The sequence below is a fragment of the Agelaius tricolor genome, unplaced genomic scaffold (assembly GCF_023055355.1).
Source record: "Agelaius tricolor isolate 1412-34295 unplaced genomic scaffold, bAgeTri1.0.p SCAF_1, whole genome shotgun sequence".
In the NCBI taxonomy this organism is placed as follows: Eukaryota; Metazoa; Chordata; class Aves; order Passeriformes; family Icteridae; genus Agelaius; species Agelaius tricolor.
This window is the reverse complement of record NW_027269261.1, coordinates 35,634,732-35,656,555: the sequence shown is the minus strand read 5'-3', so window position 1 is coordinate 35,656,555 and position 21,824 is coordinate 35,634,732. Positions and strand designations below refer to the sequence as shown.

General features: G+C 41.9%; 1 protein-coding gene across 1 annotated transcript in view; it reads right to left on the bottom strand.

The window, feature by feature from the left end:
* The window catches only part of LOC139589646 (visual pigment-like receptor peropsin), a 28,910-nt gene extending 23,879 nt beyond the window's left edge, over positions 1 to 5,031 (bottom strand). The window contains exon 1 of the mRNA XM_071426203.1: positions 4,911 to 5,031. Coding sequence (XP_071282304.1) covers positions 4,911 to 5,031 — 121 coding nt within the window. The remainder of the gene's footprint in view (positions 1 to 4,910) is intronic.
* Between the last annotated feature and the right edge of the window lie 16,793 nt (positions 5,032 to 21,824).

Sequence of the window (21,824 nt, the reverse complement as noted above, 5' to 3'; positions counted from 1 at the left end):
TAACAGAGCACTTTAATCCACAGATGTCAAAAGCACTCCACAAGGGAGTCTGGTGCTGTTATCCATGGTTTCTTGGGGAGGAACAGAAGAGCTGCCAAGAAAGCTGGTGAAAGTCATCTTGCTTGGCAGCCCTTCAGCTATTCACAAACTCCTGAGTCAGCTTGATGCCCACCAGCCCATGCAGAAAAGTAGCCAGAAAGAGTGACTAAGAAGGTTGAAAATCTTTCTGCTGAAAGCAACTGAGGACATTGAGTTTGTTTAACTCTAAGAATATCGGAAAAGTACATTGTAATTTTAAAAATATTTCTGTCAAATCCCTCCATCCTGTGCATTCAGACATGCCCTATTTTTTCCTCATGCACCTGAGATGGTCACTGAACAAGTAATAAGTGCCTGAGGCTGAATGCAGTTTCATTGTTAGCATTGTTTCTGAAGAACTAAATTTGGCACATGTGAATTGATAGCTCTGAGCTGGTCATCCACATTTCCAATAGATTAGTTCACCTGTGCCCAGCCAAAATAGGTTATTATGCTTTCTACTTAGACTTGCTCTTATTAGCCATTGTTGCACGGCCTTTACTTGTAAAACCTGGCAAGACTGAAATAGAAGAATGGGTGTTACAACTCAGCCATCACAGTTTAAAATATAAATGAAGCCTTAAGTGGAAGAACTCAAGAAGTGAGAGCAAAAGGTGAGGCTCAGCGTCACAAGACAAACTAAGCTCTTTCCTCAGCAAATAACCTTCCTCTAGGACAGAAATTGGATTGAGCATCTTAATGCAGAGCAGGCATGAATGAAAGCAGTTACACAACTACACATACACAAGTGTAAATGACAATCAGAAAAGGCTTGCTGCAAAAGATTTTCTGCCCAGAAAACTTTAATTAAAACAGTGATAAAATTCAGAGAATTTGCAAAGCTGTCATTAACTATTGCAACTGTGAAGTGACCCTACTCTGTTTTCAGTCTTTGCTGCCAATTATACACACACACAATATCCTGTCCAGGGCATATTGCCAGTTCTGGCAGGAAGGAAAAGAGTCATCTTGTTTTAGACTTGACAAAGCATGGACAGATTATTTGTTCAATAAATGCAATCATTTTGGGGATGAATGTTCTGTGAATAGCTTGTTTCCTTTCCCACCTTCTCAGATTTATCTGTCAAACAAAATCCCAAAATAACACTCATTCTGTCACTTGTCAAGTAACAGTTTACTATTACCATTCAGAAGTGTTTTAAAGCATGTTTGGATCTTGTGGTCTGTTCTGATGGGATTGGTAATGCACTCAGCATGCCTTTCTGATGAAAGCACTCACAAAAGTCAGAATTTACCCTCTAATTAATACTCTCTCCTATTGACATAAAATTTCCTTTTATGCTTCCTATTTGCTCTAACAGGGCCAGTTAAGAGTGAAATGAGGGAAAGCCAACAGAGAACAAATTATGCATAAATGCAGAAAAACACCCAACTTAAGAATTCCAGTTAATAATTTTGAAGCAAAAAAAGCTTTATGTTTTTTCCCCAGGTCTAGAAGCCAGCAGCAGTGAGCAGTGCTTTTAAATTGTACCTCATAATTTAAACTGTACAAGGATTTTCCACAGTACTGCACCACTTATGGCATAGGCAAAAAGGGGTCAGATGTAATCCCAGCAGCTGGACAAGCTTTCACCTGTCTGCTGGAGACAGTTCTGAGCTCATTGAAGGGAAGGATGGGAGCAGACTGCTGCCTTCAGAAGGAGGATGCTGCCCCAGGTGACCTAGCACAGGGTAACACAGCAGTTGCTATCACTTGCAGATAGTCCCTCTAAGAGTGGATCACTGCTGTCAAGTGAGCATTGCACCTTCCCCACACTTTGCTGATCCCCTGGCCACAGCATTAACAAGGAGAATGATGGAACAGTGGCTTGGGTGTCAAGAAGCAGTGCAGTGGTCTCAATGTCCATCAGCATTTACAAAATGTACCACATACTTCCTCTGCTGGTTTGCTCTTGGTGTCAGTGTGTGACACCACTGCACTGAGGCTCCCATGCAGGGTGCTGAGGAGCCCTCACCTGGATCCAAAACAGCCTGGCTGCTGTATCACATGCAATGCATACATCAGTGTCCTGTCTGACACAAATGACAGCTGTGCTACCTGTCACTTGTGAGAATTTCCAGGAGGGGACACACAGAGGTGTTACCTCAGCAAAAGGTGTGAGACTATGGCTCTTGGATATCCATGAGCTCTGTCAAGATGAGTGACTCTGGGAAGACTTGGCCAAATATAGTTAGGCTTTTAGGACTTTATCCTGAGAAGGTGAGGAGACTCAGAGGAACCCCATCTTCTGGATAAATGCTAATACCCATCACATACGTCTCCTTGGTTTTGGAAAAGTACATTGGAATTTGCAACAAGTGGCAGTGCCGTACTGAAATTCAAAAGAGAAGAGAACACTTAGTAACTACAGAAGTGTTATCACTGAAGCCATTTTCCAAGGCATCAAAACCCCAAGAGTATCAAATAGGAACATCTTTGGGGCTTTGTGTAAGGAAGGATATGTAGATTCCTGCCAATATAGACTGTCTTGCCAGAGCCCTAAAGCACCAGAAGTACAGGGAGCAAGCACATGGACTGGCCTTTTTTCTCTGCTGCCAGAAGGGCAAGAGGGTTTCTGTATGACAGAGCACTTGTTCTGTCACATCACAGCTCCCTGGATGGAATGAGTTATTGGTGTATGTAAAACTAATAACTCTAAATTGCTGTAGCTGGTGCTTGCAGAACTGTGACAGTAGACCTTTGAGGAGAAAAGAAATTTGGACTTTCCAGATTCATGTATAACTAACAGATTTTTTCAAAAGTTATCATTTCCAAAAGGTATACCTACATCCATCAATTTTAACCAGATCTACACTACACTTAACTTGGAGTAGTGCTTCTGCTGGTTGTACGTACTCTGCAAGAAAAGGAACTTATGTTTTGAATCTTGAGTTAAGTTTCAAGAACAGCAGCTATGACATGCAAGCACTTGCAGGCTTGGCTGAAGGATCTGAAGAAATCAAATCTCAATAGCCTAAAGAGCCCAAGCAGATATTTGCTAGAAGATGTGAGATCACTACCAGGAAGCAGCATAGGAGAACATCTCTGCTGGTTGATTGATGGAAGAAGTCTGAACTACCAGTGTGATGCAGAGGCAACACTGGGAGGGATCAGTAGAGTTGATAGAGTGTAAATATGAATGTGAATAGTGATGGCAAGACCCTGCTTGGATGCTGTATTCAGTCCTTGCTATAAGGCTGCTGGGATGACAGGGGAAAAGATCTTATGAGAGGAGATAAATAAATACAATTACTCCCTGCCCCCCAGTCAACCAACCAACAAAAGAAAATTCCCTCAATTGCTTAATATAGGAACACAGAGGTAGGCTTCAAGGTATGATTGCTCCTTCAGGAATATAGATTGGCCATAGGGTGTCATTTGCAAGCAAAAATTTATTTCAATTAAAAGGAATGACCAACAATTGTATAAAGTTGTTGTGATCACTTTAGCTGAGAATTTAGGTGAAGGCTCCTATCCAACAGAGAAACAAAATCAGGAATGTGCTTTCAATTGGAAGAGTGATAACAATACCAGAAAAAAACCTAGCCAGTTATATGAGGGAGCATAATAGCTGTGTAAATGAGATTATACATTGCCTCTGTAGGGGACTGGCCTTGCTGACCTAAGATGTTCTTTTGAGTCCTAAGTGCAACTGCTTGTTTAGCTGATGGTGCAGACATTTCCCAGCCATTCATGAGGGGATACACAGATGTGAACAGAGTGGGGATAAATTGGAATATCTCTGATTTACCTTACAACCACTCTCCTAAGATAGAAGCCATATATATTTCTATTAAAATCTCTGTTTTTGTTTTAAGCACAACTTTCCTTAATTTCTAGACATAAAAATAAGAAAGTTTCATGTAAACATATTAAAATACTTAGCATTTGACATTTTAACTTCCACAAGCCTTTGTCAAATGTAAGCAGAGGGCTAATAGGTGAATTGAAATATGCAATAAGTTAAGAATAAAAGAAATCAGGCAAATAATTTAAAAACAGAGACATTTTTGTACATGCTGTTTAGAAGAACAGATTAAATAAAAGTTAAATTTTCTTCTATTTTTCTGTGAAGTCCTATAGTTGAAAATTTTTATTACCTAGCATGCTTGCACTCTTTGAAATTTCATAAAGTTTCCTTTTGTTTGGCAATAAGTCTGCTCAAAATAGATAATATTTAAACAAACAACCCAAAATTACAGTGGTATCAGAGTGCATTTGTACTGAGTACCATCTTCAAATCCCTGTTATACACTTACAATATTTGTCCTCCAGCAGAACTAAAAGAAATACTTGGTATTGTGACTGCTAACACAGGATAAGGTTCTAGTACTTAGATCTTTCTTAGATCCTATTTGAAGAAGTCAATTTCTATATGCATCCAGCATTTAAAGCAAGAACAAGACAAACAATTAAAGTTAAGAACCACAAAACATATTTTGTGTTTCTCCAGAAGATAATTGTAGGATGCCAACTGACTGTCAACAGCCACAGGGAACATTTATTCAGTGCTACTAAAACACAAGAAAACATGGAATTATCATGTACTGCTGACAAGGCACTTCTTTTATCTTCCCACATATTAAGCTTAATGAACATTAGTTGAAAGTTTACAGGTTTGACTATATATTTTTCCTCAAGATTTCTACATTGATTATAAATCTCTTTTCAACAAAAGCAAAATGTACTTCTCTGATCTTACAATTGCTGAAAAAAAAGTGACATTTTCTACCATCCTGTTCCTTTAGGGATAAATCCCAAATGAATCACTTTGAATTTGATAACAACATCTATTTAAGAGTTTCCTTTCACACCCAAGTCAAATACCTACCTAAAGCCAACAGGTAGAAACCTATGATAGTCTCTCCTTGCTCTGTTACAGCTGCCTCTCTGGTCAGAAAACTGATGTTGTTGTTCCTCCAGGGTGCCTGTGCAGAGAAATGGACAGACATTTTCAGTGGAGCTTCTGATGCAGAAATCACCCTTCCCCAGAATGTCCTGGTGAATAAAATGGTTCCAGCCTTTTCCTCAGTTTCTGCTCGCTGTATTCAAAGGAGCTCTCAATAAGACTAATGATCTAAAGAAGGAAATCTCAAGGGACAGGAGCTTTGCAGCCTTCTGACCTATTCTTCTTCACTAATCCTATCTATTAATACAGCCTGTGAACCTGTGACCAGCAAAAGACAGAAGACTTCCTTGAATCCTCATTACTGCTATGTGCAAAAATCTCTGATGAAGAGTGGGTATCTGACAAAAGAGACAACTTCCTTTAAAATAAGGTGACACCACATAACCTACAGGCTCACAGGCACACCCACACCATACTGATATGTTGCTTACATAACTGTACTTTTATCTTTTTTTCTTCATTGAAGATGAGTGGAATTTTAGTTCAAATGAAATTCAGGAAAAATCTCACAAAAATTAAAAAATGGCACGGTGAAAAAAAAAAAACCAAACAGGGAGGTGTCACCACCTGAGAATGTGACTTTAACATAGCAGAAAAAATAATCTATTAATTTACTTTACTTGCAGGATAGTTGTTAATTTGAAAAGAAGGGAAGGCCATTTCCAGTACAGGCTGAAAAAAAATGTAAGTACTTTGGATCATATTTTTAGACTGCTAAGGACCCTCCAATCTTGGAATAATCTCCAAGTATGATGTAGGATTTTCCCCATACTGTTGAAAAATGAGATCTTGTTTTGTTGAAGTGCATGGGATTTGAGTCAGCTGGGAATACTTTTAGTCTTTTCTGAGGTATCAATGATTGTAGTTTAGATATGGCCTCTCTTAACAATCAGGTTGTAGTCATAACTAAAAAACTTGAGTCTAAATTACTTCATCTGGAGTGGCAAAGTGGTTAAGCATCCTTTTTGATGATTGTTTTCCCCTCATCCCAGTCTTCACACACGGGGAGTGATTAATACTTTGATAGGCTTGCAGTTTTCTCCTTCCTCCTTCTGGTGGCCCCCTCCAGTGAAGAACAGAGGCTTTGTAAACTGCTGTGGTTTGTTTGGTGGGTCTGCAGGTGACCGTGCTTCCAAAGGAGAGAAAGGCTCCCTCTGCAGATTACAGGAGCCTAGTTTCATGTCTCTCAGTGCTTTAGTGGTGACCAATTTAGTGGCTTCACAGAGATTATCCCCAAGTGCCTCCACTGTCTTCACAAAGTGCTCTGAAAGGATTAGAGCAGCATATGCTATGGGCACTTCTATAATAGGACAAAAAACCTAAAATGCCATAGTAGTATAGACAAATAGTATAGACTGTGTTTGACACAGCTGTGACTGTGAGAAGGCACGTGAAAAATGGACTTGAATATTTCTGGTACCAGCAAACCTCTCCAACAGTTGCACCAGAAGAGCCTCTTCCTCCTTAGTCCACACCTTCTTGTGGGCTCCCCTCGCTGATGACTCCTTGGGATGGGAGGCCACAATCCGTTCCAAATTCCTCACAAGACAATGCATTAACCTCTTGTGTTGGCCCAGGCCAATCTTGGTAGAAAAACCTCGCTGGCCCCCCTCACAGATCCACTTGCCCTTTGGAACCACATGCACCTGCCCTTTGCACCGTGAGACATGACAAGCAATACTGAGGTACTTAGGATTTGGTTTACTACATTTAGAGCACTTAAAGAGGACCCTTTTCTGCCCATGGGTCCTCTTAAGATGGTGAATCAACCCCAGCATCTGAGTAAACTGGGTAGCAGAGCGTGGACAAGATGGATTTTTGTCAGGGATGACACAACAGGAGTCCTGACCGGTGTTCCACCCTCACTGGTCCCAGGAAGAGCCCCAGGTGTTTTAGGCTCTTCACTGCCTCTGGTTACACACTCAGAATCATCCCGAGCCAGCCCAAACTGCAAGGTCTCATATGGCTCAGGGAGCTCTGCCAAACCCTCCCAAACAACTCCCAGATGACTCCAACCACAAAAGCAAACACGGAGTTTACAAACTCCAAACATACCAGACTAGAACTCTTTTCTCTGGGCACAGAGGGGAAAGATGGAACTTTGGCACCTCTGACCCTCAAATCCAAGGGGTCAATCTGGGTGGCTGTCGATATAAATTGCAAAGCCATTGATTGCACCATCACAATAGCGGAAAAATACCAACAAGTCACAGTCCAAAGACAGTAAAAGTCAGCAGTCGGCTCCCTCCCAAACTGCCACCTGTGTCCAACTCAAGCCCGTGGACAAGGCCCTGGGCAACAGCGAAATAACCGTGCCAATAATTTTGTTTCAGCAAGACGTGAGACTACCGCTGGGCGGCGAGTCCAAGCCATAGGGAGGGCGATTTTCGCCTATCACACTTGGGCAGAAGCCGACTTTGTTACCACAGTGTCCGGCCGAGAGGAGGCGCGACTTCCGCAGCTGTGCCCAGTCAGAAACTGTGTGTGTTAATCCCGCCCTAAAAGGACCCTAAAGCCCCCCTTTCCTGCAGGCTGGGTCCGCACAAGGGACACAGAGAAAGCGAAGGCGCCTCGGGTCACAGCGGCGCCTCCCTCCCCTGCTGCCGCAGGCTCAGCCGTGCCAGCCGGGCGCCCTGTCCCCTCAGGGACAGCCGGGCCCCGCACCCACCTGAGCTACGGCGGCTCCGGGCCTGGGCCAAGCCGGGAAAAGGGCCCACAGCTCTGGGGCCACAGCAGCGAGCCCTGGCTGGGAGCAGCCACACAGCATCTCAGTCCTGCCGAGACCTGTGCTCCATAGACCTCCGGGGGAAGCGCAGAGCCGGCCCTGCCTGGTCCCTGCCAGCCGCATCCCACGGCCGCCCTGGAATCAGCACTCGGGGCCGCACCGGAGGGCTCAGGGCAGCTGCTGCCGCAGGGTGAACGAGCGAGAAACCCCCTGGAACCACCGATGTCTCAGGACACCTGACTGAAGGGAGTGATGCAATGACCGGATTAGGACACAAAAGGGCAATAAAAGCCCATTTTACGAACGTACCAAACCAAGCAGTGTCTCTGAGGCAGCAGGCAAAGCCTATTTAGAGCAGATAGAAGCCAGCAGTATCTTCTACTTGGGCTGCTAAAATGTGTAACAGCCTTTGAATCCTCCCTATTTGCCTAAGTGCTTTCCAAGTGCCAGATGTACCAGCACAAAAAGGCAAATATCACAGCAGCACGGACTGGCCTGACGAACTAGTCTGGTTACGTTACAATCCACTATACTGTTTCCAAAACAGAAAAATCCTAAAAATTAAAATTTGTGTGTGACAGAAAACATATGATGAATGTCCCCAAGAAGCACCTGTTTTCCCTGAGGAGCACAGAGATTTGGGCAGTTGCCAAAGGTGTGATTATGTCAGAAAGCTGGTGTAAGTTCTCACAGCACTATTTTTTCACAATACCTGTTCTATATGGGTTAAAGGAAAGGACCATAGAAGGAGGAGACAAAAGGAAAACTTTTCATAAGGGATGGGTTAAAATAACCATAAGCAGATAGAAAATTGGTTGTGTGGAATGAAAATACACTTTTGCCTCTGTAAGGCATAACATTTTCTGAAATTGTACAGAAATATAATTGAGGGATTTCAAGGCAAATCCAATGGTACATTAGTTGGAACGTGTCTATGCAGATTCTTTTTGATAAATTATTTTAATTTTTACTTCACATTTTTAATTAGAATATTCACTACAAAATGAAAAAACTATGATTATCCAACAAGACATCACTTAGTCTTGCAATGAATAGTCACACAATGATGAGTTATGCCTATGGATTTCATCAAGGTAGCCAAAACCCACATTTTATATCAGTGACAGAAGATCTTTCCAAATTCAGATCATGTAGTTTTTCCCTGGTTCCAATAAAATACAGCTGTTGAAAGTATTTGCACAGATTTTTTTCTAACACACATTGAAAGAAAAGGAAAAAAATCTTAAGATCAGGTAAGTAATGCTTAAAACTGGTTGATGGACAAATGGGAATGACTGTGCCTGCTGCAAGCCATTTGGAATTGCTTACCTGTAAGAACCAGATCTGAATCTCCTCTTTTTTTGCCAATGTCCAATCTTGTAGAACAAAACCACATCTGAAATATTTAAACTGAAGAGTGATCATGATGTGAAACATGCTTGACCACTTATATTTCAAAACATGCCAGTTTAATCCTGGATGTCAGCTCTTGCTGTGACATTTTAGCATGAAAACAATTGCACTCTATGCATTCTCTAGTTAAATGTCTAAATCACATTTTTTTTGCCTGTCTTGGGTCATTTGCCGAACTCAGTTAAAAAATTGGTTACATCGCATGATTAATATATTGTAAAATCCATACTTCTGCCATGATTTCTATGGACTTTAGCCTATTCAGTGTCATACATTATTCTTGCTCTCACCAATCCTGAATGCTAATTTTTCTCTAGAGGGTTGTGTTCTATAGCTTGTGACAGATATTGAAAACTACCTGAGAGAAAAAAATGCTTGGTCAGTGCTTATTACTGCAATATACAGTTTGAAATGAACTATTTCTCAAGGAACACTCTTTAGATTGATGCTAATACAAAGACAGGCTACCTTGCTCCTTCAGATATATGCTACTTTCATGTTGAAAGATGATTGAAGAGAATGAAAAATACTTTGTGCAAATTAGGTGGCTGAAGCTTTGTATTATTTAAACTCTCTGCTCTGAGCTGAATTTACACTGAGTAGGTTAGGTGATGGTAAAGGACATTAAAACTTTTTGGGCAGCTGAATCAGTCTGTGAGAGGTTTCAAGTGAAGTGTGGAAGTCCTGCTTCTGAGGCAATAGTTTCCTAATAAGAGGTGGGGCCACTCTTGGCAACCACTGATGAGTGGCTAAAAGGAGCCTCTCTGTGGCACAAAGAAATATAAGATTTGAGCTCTCTTATTTCTAACCTGTCTTCATAAGTTGCACTGTTTTTTTTGGTTTTTGTGGGTTTTTTTTTGTTTTGTTTTTTTTTTTTAATATTAAAAGAATGTTACTGTTGCTCCTGCTACAGTAAAACTTGGCTTTTTGGCATTAAAAGCCTTCCAGTCATCCTTGGTGAGCTCATTAGAGTAGCAGGTTTAAACAAACCCACTTCAAAAGAGCAGCTGGCTGGTGTTCTGTCGCTGGGGGGCTTTTACACTCTGTGTTGCAGCAGTGCTTCACCACTCCAGTTCAGAGGGGAGCCCAGTGAGAGCATCAATTTTCCCCAGATATGGGCTTGCATCATATTCCTGCAATTTGAAAATGGTATATGTTTTGAGACATGAAAGCTGTTCCTTAATTTCCTAGGTTTTGGTTCAAAAAGGCAGAATGTATCAGGGTTTTTTCTGCTTACCAAGCTCTGGAATACACTAACAGGGGCAGGTGCACTGAATGATCTGTGACTGACTCATGTGAAGAAATCACTCTGCAGAAAAGGCAGAACAAAACCTCCAGCATTTCATGTATCAGCAGGACTTTATTGTCAGGAGAAACTTAAAGTTGCATTCTAGGAACTAAGCAAGCTATTGCAAATTCAGCAAATTAGGGAATTCGACAGGGGAAGAAACAGAGAAACATAAAGCCTTTCAAATGTATTTCATTTATGACAAAAGAAAATAAATAACGAACATGGACATGGGTATTCAATACAATGCATGCTTTCTAGCACCTTTCATTCTCCCTGGTGTTATACTTACCTTTCCACTCTTTCTCTCGAGTCTTCAGGCAGTTGCCTTCAGCCAGGGGAGGAAATGGTGACAGAAAGCATCATTTTTCCATTTTCTTTTTTCTGAAAGGAACACGATAGCAGTGCCCAAGCAGCATGATGTTGAAATTGCTGATTTCTTCCTTCTCTTTCTAAAGTCTGCTTGGGGCTTCTTTTGGTACATTTTCTTTCTTACTTTACTTTGTTCTTTTTATTTGGTCTGCAACTCCACATTATGTCTGAATGACCTGTATAAAAAATATCTTACATATGTCATATACCTCTTTTCTCTGTATACCTCTGCTACCTATAAACCAGTTTTACCTGTGTCAAACGTTTATATTTAATTGTTTGCTGCTGAGCTATCCATAGTTCTTAACTGACACTCCCATGCCCTCTTCTCTTATCCTCTTCATGTCTGCACTCCTCTCCCCTGCATCTTGGGTTGCCACAGTCAGCCCTCAATTGCCAGGCCAGGCCTTTTTTCTTTTACACTGCAACATTAAGATGATGGAATAAATATTTCTCTTTACACAAAATAATTACTCACTATTCTTGTCTGTACAAAAATTGTGGTTATATCCCATGATCAAATCAGGAAATAGTCACCTGCTATTTAAAGTAAACTGCTAAGCCAGCTAAAATGAAGTTGCAGGCAGGCTAAGGCAATTTGAGGCAAAGCAAGCCTGACATGCCTTAATACTGCAGTGTCAGTGCATAGCCTGTGGTATATCACTAGCAATAGCAATAACTGTGTTGGTGTGCCTGCTGGTTACACAGATCAGGCAGTGGCTGGACAGAGCTGCATTGGCTGCATTAAAGTTTTGGTTATCACATAAAATTATAGAAAAGAGCAAGCATCATGCTTAACTCCATCTGTTCTTGTGCTGTCTCAAATTATGAACAGGTTGATTCTGACCACTTTGAAAAAGTGTAGGTTTCCTTTTAGATGATGCTTTTTGATTTCTTTTGATGACACTGAGCATGCTCAGCTCCAACATAAAAGCTAGCAAAACAACACAGACTTTCATCTTAACATGTTCATATGAAATTATGTGCAGGCAGCATCAAATAGAGCAAAACCTAGGGCAGTGTGCTTTCATTGCATTGCCTTTCCCATCATATCTGATAACAGAACCTGTGAGGTTCCTGTCTTCATTACTATTATTAGTGTTTGCCTTGCACAAAACATCCAGAATTTACAGGGTATATTCTCACCCCCTGAAACTTCCCATTCAAATCTCAGGTATATTGCCTTCCTAGAACTTCCATTCACAGTGATGACCTTTCCAAGGACTTAACCACAATTAGAATTTAATCCTGGATTAAGAGCATACACAACAGGAGGAGGAAATCACTGAAAATATAAATAATCTTAACCTGGTGTTATGCTTCTGTCAGCTGAATCCTCTTCAATGTTTCCAGGTGCCAGTTGCTATTACAAATGACATCCTGTAGACTCCTATGAAATGTTTAATATTAGCTTTCCTGCAGGTGTGGGAGCAGGTAATAGGAGTGGCTCATAACAATGACCAGTCTAAGAAATTCTGATTCTGCTCCATCAAAGGAGTCCTAGACATGCTGGTTTCTTCTCTTTATGGACTTCCTGTAAGTTTCTGTTGAAAATCAGAAAGAATGCATCCTCCCAGAATCCTGAAAAGGAAAAATGTTTTTCTTCTGATACCTAATTCATGCTCCTGCACATCTCCCACACTAACAGGGATAATGGGCATTTCCAGAATACTGAGAATGTCATTCACACAAAGAAGATTAGAGCTTGGAAAGCATCTAACCCATTAGGAGGTCCCTTGAAAACAGTACAAATGTTTAGAGAATCAGTTCCAAGCTATATAACAATACACAGTCAATTTAAGACTATAAAGTTTTATGGACAACAAGATGCTTTTCTTTACTTCTTATGTTGTTGCTTAACATTAAATATTACCCTTTTAATTCTTCTCTTATATTAGGCTTTGATCCATACATTAAAATATCAGTACTCACAAGTCTTTATGCCTGAGCTCCCAAGAAAGAGGAAAGCAGAAATTTCCTTCCCTTGATATGATTTAGTTTACTTCAGCCTAGTACTTTTCTATACATCAAAAATACACAAAAAAGACCCAAACATTGTATTTATACTTACACAATGGTAAAGGTCCCTTGTTCCCTTGTTGAAAAGGATATATGACTCTAAGTCTAACATCCACAATCTGGAAAGTTAGTGGGACCATTATTCTTGGACAAACCACTTCAGTTTTTCTTCAAAATTTTGGGGAAGAAGTCAGGAGTGCAATTTCTAGAAAAGAAAACTGAGGTTTGGATAGCCACTATGTAACTACTGGCTATTTTGTGTGACTGCCAAAGGAATTCTGCATAAATCCCAGGTATCTGGGGCATATGGTAAATCCCACAAGTTTTATCACAAACATTATTTCCTCACACAAACAGTTTTAACAGAAGCATCATTATGCCACAGAATACAAGTATTGTGTGAAGGGACTCCATTCTGGCTGAGAATTTAATTTGGCATTTTATAGCAGACAGATTTCTGCCAATAAACTGTGTATAGACAATATTTTATGACCAAATTGTACACACTCACTCTATTAGAGAGGAAGGAGCTGCACATCCATACAAGCACTGGGATTTTACAGAAGAAACTTTGACTCCATTAAGCTTTTATTTACCAATGACAAGACCCATGCTCATTTGCAACAACACTGGTGAAAGACAGTGAAAAATGTCACAAGCTCTGTATTTTTTGTAATGCCAGAAAGCTCTGTCAAATTTCAGGGCTTTGACTTCCCTAAGAATATATTGGAAACACGATAAATACATTATAGGTTACCTTAAAAATGAAACACAATCAGTTGGTGATTCCAAAAGAGTGGACCTCAGGAGCAGAGCAGGAGAGGCAGCACTGCTGCTCCACTGACTTTCTAGCACCTGAGCACCAGCACCAGCTGTGCTTCAGCCTCAGCACCTGCCAGGAACAGCTCGTGCCTCTTGAACTCCCTGTGCAAGAGCTCCAGGTTGTACCTTGAAGGTGGAGAAATCCTGCATGCAGTTGTTGGAATGCCAAGTTCTTTTTTGCTCCAAGGTAGGGCAAATAAAACTCAGGAGATGTTGTTTTTGAAGTCTCACTCTGAAGTTTTTTATCCTTATCTATTACAAACTCATGAGATGTGAGCTCTCTCAAACAAGTTGAGAAAGTGAGCTAAAATGGTGTCTGTTCAAGGCTATTTAAGTTATATAAGCAATTATCCAATAAACAGTTGATATCTATACTATTTATGCTTCTAACCCAATTACAATCACCCCAAACCCACAATGTGGACATCCTTCACCCAATTAGATAAAACCACCCAGATTCATGGAGAAGAAGGAAGAAGAAGGTGCCAAAAAGACATCTAACCCACACCCAAAATTCTCCATCTTGGCTCCCATATATCACCATATACTAAAATCCCAAATCTAAGTTTTTTCACCCTGTGAGATCACACAATACCATCCAAACTACACACACACTGTTTCTGTGCTATCACTCAATTTTTGAAGGCTTTTCCAGGGTCTCAGGTCAAATAAGGTGTTTACTTGAGGGTTGGCACCCTTAAATTCAGAAAGCTCAAAGTTTTCAGCAGAGTTTCAACGTGCAGTCACACGTTTGCCAAAGAATGGGGGTGATGGGATGACATGAGCACAGGCAGATGCCTCTGTCTGTTGCCATCTGTCTGTCTTCAGCCATCTCTCCCCTCGTCACCACTACCCAGCCCACCTGGACCTTTGTATAGAGAAAGGCTCATTCCCTTTACAGTCCCTTCTATAAGGATCTAATGGAGCTGAAGTACTCATTTATTTTCCTTCCCATCCAAAACCCAGGACCTGTACAAAATCAGAATGTATTCTTTCAATTCACTGGGTTTATTTGAAGCTGACTGCTTTCCAGCAGCATTTCCTAAAGAAAAAAAAACCCAGGTGTGCCATCACTCTATCAGCCTGCTTCTCCCTGCAAATTTGAAGCAATGTGCCAGTCCCCACACCTGCAACAGAGAAGTAGTTTCAGCTGTAAGGATTATAAGAGATTTCAGGTAAAGCTTTCTCAGCCAGTAATAATGCCAAGTGAGAATTACTAATAAACCTTCCTAGCCTCTTCTCTTAAAAGGACATTAAAGAAGGGCAATAATGGTTATTTGTCTGTCTTCACCACGTGGCTGGGGTCAAAGGTCTTAGAGAGGACAGACAGCATCACCTCAGCAGTCTTCAAGATGCCATGGTAGTACACAGGCCATAGATACCTGCCTTCCTAGTGGGAAACATTGTTGCAAGATGTATGTAGAGACAAAAAAATTATTTTGTTTTTTGTTAAATTTCCAAGTATTTCACATTTCTAATTTGATCTCTAGAACAAAATTGTATAAACACTGCAGCTTTAAATTAAAAGGTTGACCAAATAGGTAATGGGTACCAGTAACTTCCACTGAAAAACCATATGGAACTACAAAGGGCTTTTCCACATGACTGAATCCAGCACTGCTACGAGAGGAATAGGTTCAGCACAACATAAGACCTACAGCAGAGAAAACACTGGAAAGTTTTAAAACATCAGTGCTCTTTGCAGGGACTCTGCTGTGAGATCAGTTTAGGGGAAGGAAGGAAGCAGATGACTTCTTAGAGAAAAAACAGGAACAGACAACTCCAGTAGGGATTTCAGAGTGGCTTGCCTGAAAATTACAGTCTCTTTGATCTTGTAAATGAATGGCAAAGTTCTTCAGCACTTCAAAAGAAGCAGTGTCAGTTTTACAGGACTGTTTGCCTGGTGTATAAATAAATGGGCTGCTTACTTGGGCAAGAGCACATGCTACAAGCAAGGTCAGAAGAGGTGAGGAGTTACATCCAAACTGCAGCTTGACATGGCCAAGGAGTTGGGCACTTCACCACATTGCCCACTTTTGCTCATAATCCTTTGAGCAGGTCAGCCAAGGCTGTATCTGCTGAGGGAAAACAGAGACCATCACTGTTCACAGACACACAAGAAGTGAGCTTTCAAAACTCTCTCAGTTCTCAGGTCACTTTACCAATGCAAACTGGAAAAATAAAGGATAAAATCTGAATGGCATTTTGCACCATTAGGGTGCCAAGGCTTTTCACAAAGGACATTATATTTGCCCAGGCAAACCCAAAAATCCCTGTCAGTCTCAAGGCTTGGCCACAATTCAGACAAGTGATCTGAGCCCTGCTTGCACCTGTGGGAAGTTTTAAGGTTCTTTTCTGATACAAGGTCAGAGATATTTGTTTTCTCATAATGTTTTCAATTACATGGTACCTCTTGAGAAGGAGAACTGTAAAGCTCAAGGCTACTGGAAGTTTCCTTTAAAATGCTACAAGAACTGATTCTCTAACATCCTGACTGGAAAGAGGAGTTGGTAGAACTATCCATATTATGGCAGAACTACTACTGAATGTTCACTTCCCCTTGGAGCAAGAAAAATCAGACTAAAAGACGTTTGTGTAATTCCAAGTGACAAACCCAAAACCAAGAGGCAAACCCCCAAAAAAATAGCAACTTGTCATAGACAGGAGGTTGTGTCTCCATTCTCTATGAGGTTCCTTCTTTCTCTACAGCAAAACACTCAGGGAAGTAATCACAGCATGGCAGACAAGATAGCTCTCTGCAGAAATGCTAGATTTTCTTCCCTGTTAGGGATTTCTGGAAATGAAGACTGATGGCAACAGGAGACTAAGAATGGATGAATGCCAACACTGCAATCAGCTGTTAGTCAAGAACAAAAACCTTCTGACCTGTGTGAACAGCAGAAGGAAATCACCTTTCAGATGCTTCTTGATGCCGTCCCCCACACAGCTCTGGAGCCTGCATTGCCACTGCAGGAACAGCAGGTGGAGAGCTCTGACAGAACATACCTAATTCACAATTATTCTCCTAAATCTTTAAATCTATAACATAATCTGTGTTCTATGTGAGATCGTACAGATCTTGCTAACAGCTCAATTGTTCCCTCTCCTTACCTGCTAGAATCTCAGGGATGAGGAGGTAGGCTTTGTTAAACAGATCCTTAATCCCACCTCTGGTCTCACGCTTTCAATGACGGTAAATCTCAGCTGTGCCTTTCCTACCTCCCTGAGGGCTTTCCACGTTTTGGTTTTTGACTCTAAGCACGTTCACACCTATCACCAAAGAGTAGATTTCTGTCACTTTAGATTTGGATGTGCCCCAATTTACCCCCATTACATGCAGCCAACACTGGAAGGAGTATGTCTCCCACACCATGGGAAAAGGGGTTCTGCAGTAAAGAGGAGCACAAATCTTTCTTCTCTCAGTACTATTCCTGGCACAGCCTCAGATTACTGGCACCAGTGATATAAAAATGTGTCATCCTAGTATGATACTGTCTCAGGATATATTCCTTCAAATACCTGAAAATGACTTTTCAGACCCAAAAGGGACATGGCATTAAACAGCTGGGCAAAGACTCTCAGGGAACTTTCCATCATCTGTGCAAGGGAAAGAATGGACAAAAATAAGCAATTTTTTTTTTTCTTCTGGAACAGCAATTGATGCATTGCTATGTGGACTAGCAGAAGCAGCCAGCAAAGCCTACCTGTCAGAGTGCTATTAACAGCTTTGAGAAAGTCCCATGCCTTCTCTGGTACTGGGCTCTCCATACTGAGTCATATGAGAATATTATTAGCAAGACAGTTGACATTTATAACATCCTTTTGTTGCTTGTTGTGAACCTAAGATTTGCCTTCAGCTTACACTTTTACTTTGCTACCTCTGTCATGGTGAAGCTGAGCACCCCATCTCAAACCACCTGAAGGAGCCCAAGTCTGCTCCCCTGAAGTCCAGGGCTTTCTCCCTCTCACTTGCCTTCCTCACACCCCCTTTCACATTAGCCACCATTCACATTGGCTCATCCCTGGCTTTATGCCCTGAGAGAGGAGTTTCCAGTCTCTACTGCTCCCTAGGCATAGGGTAGCTCTGGTTCTTGAGCTGCTGGGATGCCTCTGCAGAAGCACCATTAGGATGGCTCATGTTTGTAGTCATTGTTGGGCTTAGGGGTGAGAGAGACTGCGGGGTGCTGGACAGGGAGATGTGTATCCCTGGCTGGAGGCAGCATGATTTACTGTCTGCCAGGGCAGAGAGCTTGCTGGCTACAAATCCTGTTTTGCCCCTGCACTTTTTTGATGTTTGAAGCTGTATTCTTTAACAGAAAGGCTCAGCTTTCATGAAGTAAAGGCTTTGAAGAATCATTTAATTTCACAAGATCCTTTACATGGTAACAGCTATAAAGCCCCCTCAGCTTTTGCTTTTACCAGTCAGTGCTGGGCCAAGTCACTGATGACAGAACCAACCAAGAACCGCTACAAGTGACTTACGGATGCATGGATATAAAAATTCATAAAAAATTTTAAAAAATTGTTTCAGAAGAGATGACAGCAAACTCGCTGTAAGTAGCTGTACCTACAATGAAAATAGTAATTACTGGCTCCAGGCACTGAATGTCTTCAAAGAGGCCCTGAATTCCAGGGAAACAGAAGGTACATTGCAGATGAGCATCACACTATAGTGATCTATAGTACAGATGGCCTTAGGAAGAGGAAACACAGGCCTAAAGGTGAAAAACCCTCAGATATTGGTAGGAAATACGTACTCACTGGGGAGCATTAAAAATAGATCACTTACCTTAAAAAAGAGATTACTTACCTTACCCTCGGTATTTAACCCGCCACAGAATGAACTCCCATACCAACTGCTTTATGAGAGAGTAGCTCATCATATCAGAGCTCATCACTAGGGCCAGCTTTTGTAGCTAAGCAAATTATCACATTGTTATAAACGTCGTAAACCATGGCTTAAATTAATAATGAGTGTACACAAAGGCCTTCCTGTGCTTGTCATACCACCTTCACAAAGCGATCGCGTGTGAATAGTGCGATCTTATCTTTGGGCTACATCTTGAGATGCAGCACTCGAAATGAGCGATGCTTCAGTGGTGACGGATTGCTGCCATCCTGTGGCAGGCACATGCATTTCAGACTGACACTTGCCTGAAAGAAAACAGTCCTTTAAGGGTGTCGTTTCAGAAAGAACTAAACAGTATTATTCTTAAATGCCACAGAAGGAAAGCCAGTAGTCTGTAACCTACTATAGTCAGATCTTAGAAAGCCATGAGCCATTACAGCGATTCTACCACAAATTACTCTCTGAAGCAGAAAATAAGGACCAGGTGGGAATGGGTTTATGTCACCTTTTTACTTGGACAGATATTGCAGCATTCAGTAGTGTAACTCCAGAAAGGATGTTAATCCTAGCCTAATTCTAACCCTAACCATTTCAGACTGCTAGTTCCAGAATGGACACAAATAAAAGGATATCCCTGTTTCTGATGGCAACTGTGCCAGTTGGAAAAGCCATAAAACAGCTGGAATAATTCACAGAATTCACAGAATGACTAGGTTGGAAGAGACCTTAAAGATCATCGAGTCCAACCCAAAATAAGGTGAGCCCTCTGCTGAGATTGTATCCAATCACAATACAAATAGCACCGTTCCTAACACTGAGTCTAAGGGGTGTGTTTAGGGAGGTGTGTGGCATAAATGAACCAGTTGATTGTTACTTTCTGAGATTCTGTTTCCTACATCTTGTCCCCAGTTCTAGTCTTTGGGGGAAGAAAGTTTTCTATGACATGGCTTTGAGACCCAGGCATCTGGGAATACATGAGAACTTGCACATTGACAATAGTGGGTCCAGTATTGTTTAACTTGTTCATCAGTGACTTGGATGAAGGGCAGAGCCTTCTCAGCAGGTTCACTGATGACACAAAGCTGGGAGGAGTGGCCAATGCCCCAGAGGGCTGTGCAGGCCTTGGGAAGGACTTCAACAGGCTGGAGAGATGGGCTGGGAGAAACCTTGTGATATTCCACAAAAGGAAATGCAGGGTTCTTGCACCTGGGGAGAAATAACCCTGGGCAGTAACCCTGGCTGGGGCCTGACCTGCTGGAAAGCAGCTCTGTGGACAAGGACCTGGGAGTCCTGGTGAGCAACAAGCCATCCATGAGCCAGCAGTGAGCCCTTGGGGCCAAGAAGGCCAATGGAATCCTGGGGTGCATTAGGAAGGGCAGTGCCAGCAGGTCAAGGGAGCTGATCCTGCCCCTCTGCCCAGCCCTGCTGAGGCACATCTGCAGTGCTGAGTCCAGTCCTGGCTCCTCAGGACAAGAGAGACATGGAGCCCCTGGAGTGGCTCCAGTGCAGGGTAACAAAGATGATTGAGGCTCTGGAGCATCTCTCTAATGAGGAAAGGCTGAGGGAGCTGGGCCTGTTCAGCCTGGAGAAGAGGCCCTGAGAGGGGACCTCATCAATGTCTGTGAGCATCTGAAGGGAGGTGCCAGGGGGATGGAGCCAGGCTCTGCTCCGTGGTGCCAAGCAATAGGACAGGAGGCAATGGGCAGAAACTGATGCACAGGAAGTTCCACCTGAACATGAGGAGAGCTTCTTTACTGTGTGGGTGACTCAGCACTGGAACATTGTTCAGAGAGGTTGAGGAGTCTCCCTGACTGGAGGCACTCCAGAACTGTGTGGACACCATCCTGAGCTCTAGGATGACAGTATCCAAGTTTTATACACCATAAAGGAAAAAAAGGAGGAAAAAAATGCAGCAACAAAATTCAGTAACTAGATCTGGTTCGCAGTGTTTCTTTATGAATTATTGTGAGGGCTGAATTGTGATCAGCTAATCCAGCGAGCCACTGAAACAAAACAGCCACGATTCCTGAGGTAGGTCCTGGTCAAAAGACTGTTAGCAAGTGACCAAGACATTTCATTTCACCAGGACAAACCACTTTAACACATTCCTTCTGGTTCCTCAGGTGTAAGCAACTTTGTAAGGAAGGTAACTACCAATTCTCCATCATTAGATGGCCCCTCTAAAACGCTCCAACCACACTGCTACCTGCAAAATTGTAGACACACTGAAAACAAATTGTATTGTCTTTGCATTACAACAGGTAGATTGCCTGTATCACAGAGTGATTCTGTTCAGGGTTAAAATAAACACTGCTGGGCACACAAGAAAAGCAGAACACTAAATTCACACAATGTGACTCAAGATCCATTTTGTTCTGAGATATAATATTTTACTGTATGACAGTCTAAGTGATTTTCAGAGCGTCTTTATATCCAGGGATAACTTGGGGGGTTCATGAGTTTTAAAAATCAGGATTAGTATCTGACTCCAATAGGAATTCCACCATTGCCCAAAAGAAAGAGACACTGCAGAATGACATGAGGAGTCAGTAGATTCTGGTTAGGATCCATCAGAACCAGGAGCACTCTACTGGAAAGCTTTGCCAGTGAGACTGCTGCTGCTGCCAGAGTGGGAGAAGCAGGCTTCCTGCTGCACAGGCTCTGCACCATCTACAGCTTCACAAGCTGAAACCCAAACCATAAATTGTCCCTGTGGAAATAAGGAGGCAGCTGCTGAGAAAGGTGCTCTGCAGATAAACACTTGATTATCAGCTCTGTTGCCAAGCATGCAGGGTGCCCTTTCTGGTCTGGCTATGGTTTCCAAGGGCAAGCACACAAAAAGAATCCCAAGGTAATCCACTCTGGAAGCAACAATGATGTCAACAGCTACCATAATACTCCAAGTTAAAGGCAACAATTACCTGGCACAGTCAACAGCAGATGCTCTTTATCACCAATTCCCTACACCAGCTGAGAGTCCAGCTACATCATTATCTATCACCAGAAGGGAACTGATGTTGTTTCCATGTTTCTTAACTTCACCAAAACCTTATTGTTTTAGGACTCTTGACTACCTCTGACATCCTGTCCAGACAGACTCCGACTCAAAATTTTAACTCTGTTCATGAAGCGAATAAACTTCAAACAAAATAGCTAAAACACAGAAAAAGGGTAAGATAAAAACAAACAAATTAAGAAAGTGATACAAATAAATTAAGTACCTAAAAATTCAATTACTTGAGGGCAACTTCGCTTCCAGGACTCTTCGTATCAAAAATGGAGTGGATTTTCACAAATTCCTTGCTAAGGTATCTGTCAGCTGGTTTTGGGTGGCCATTACAAATTTCA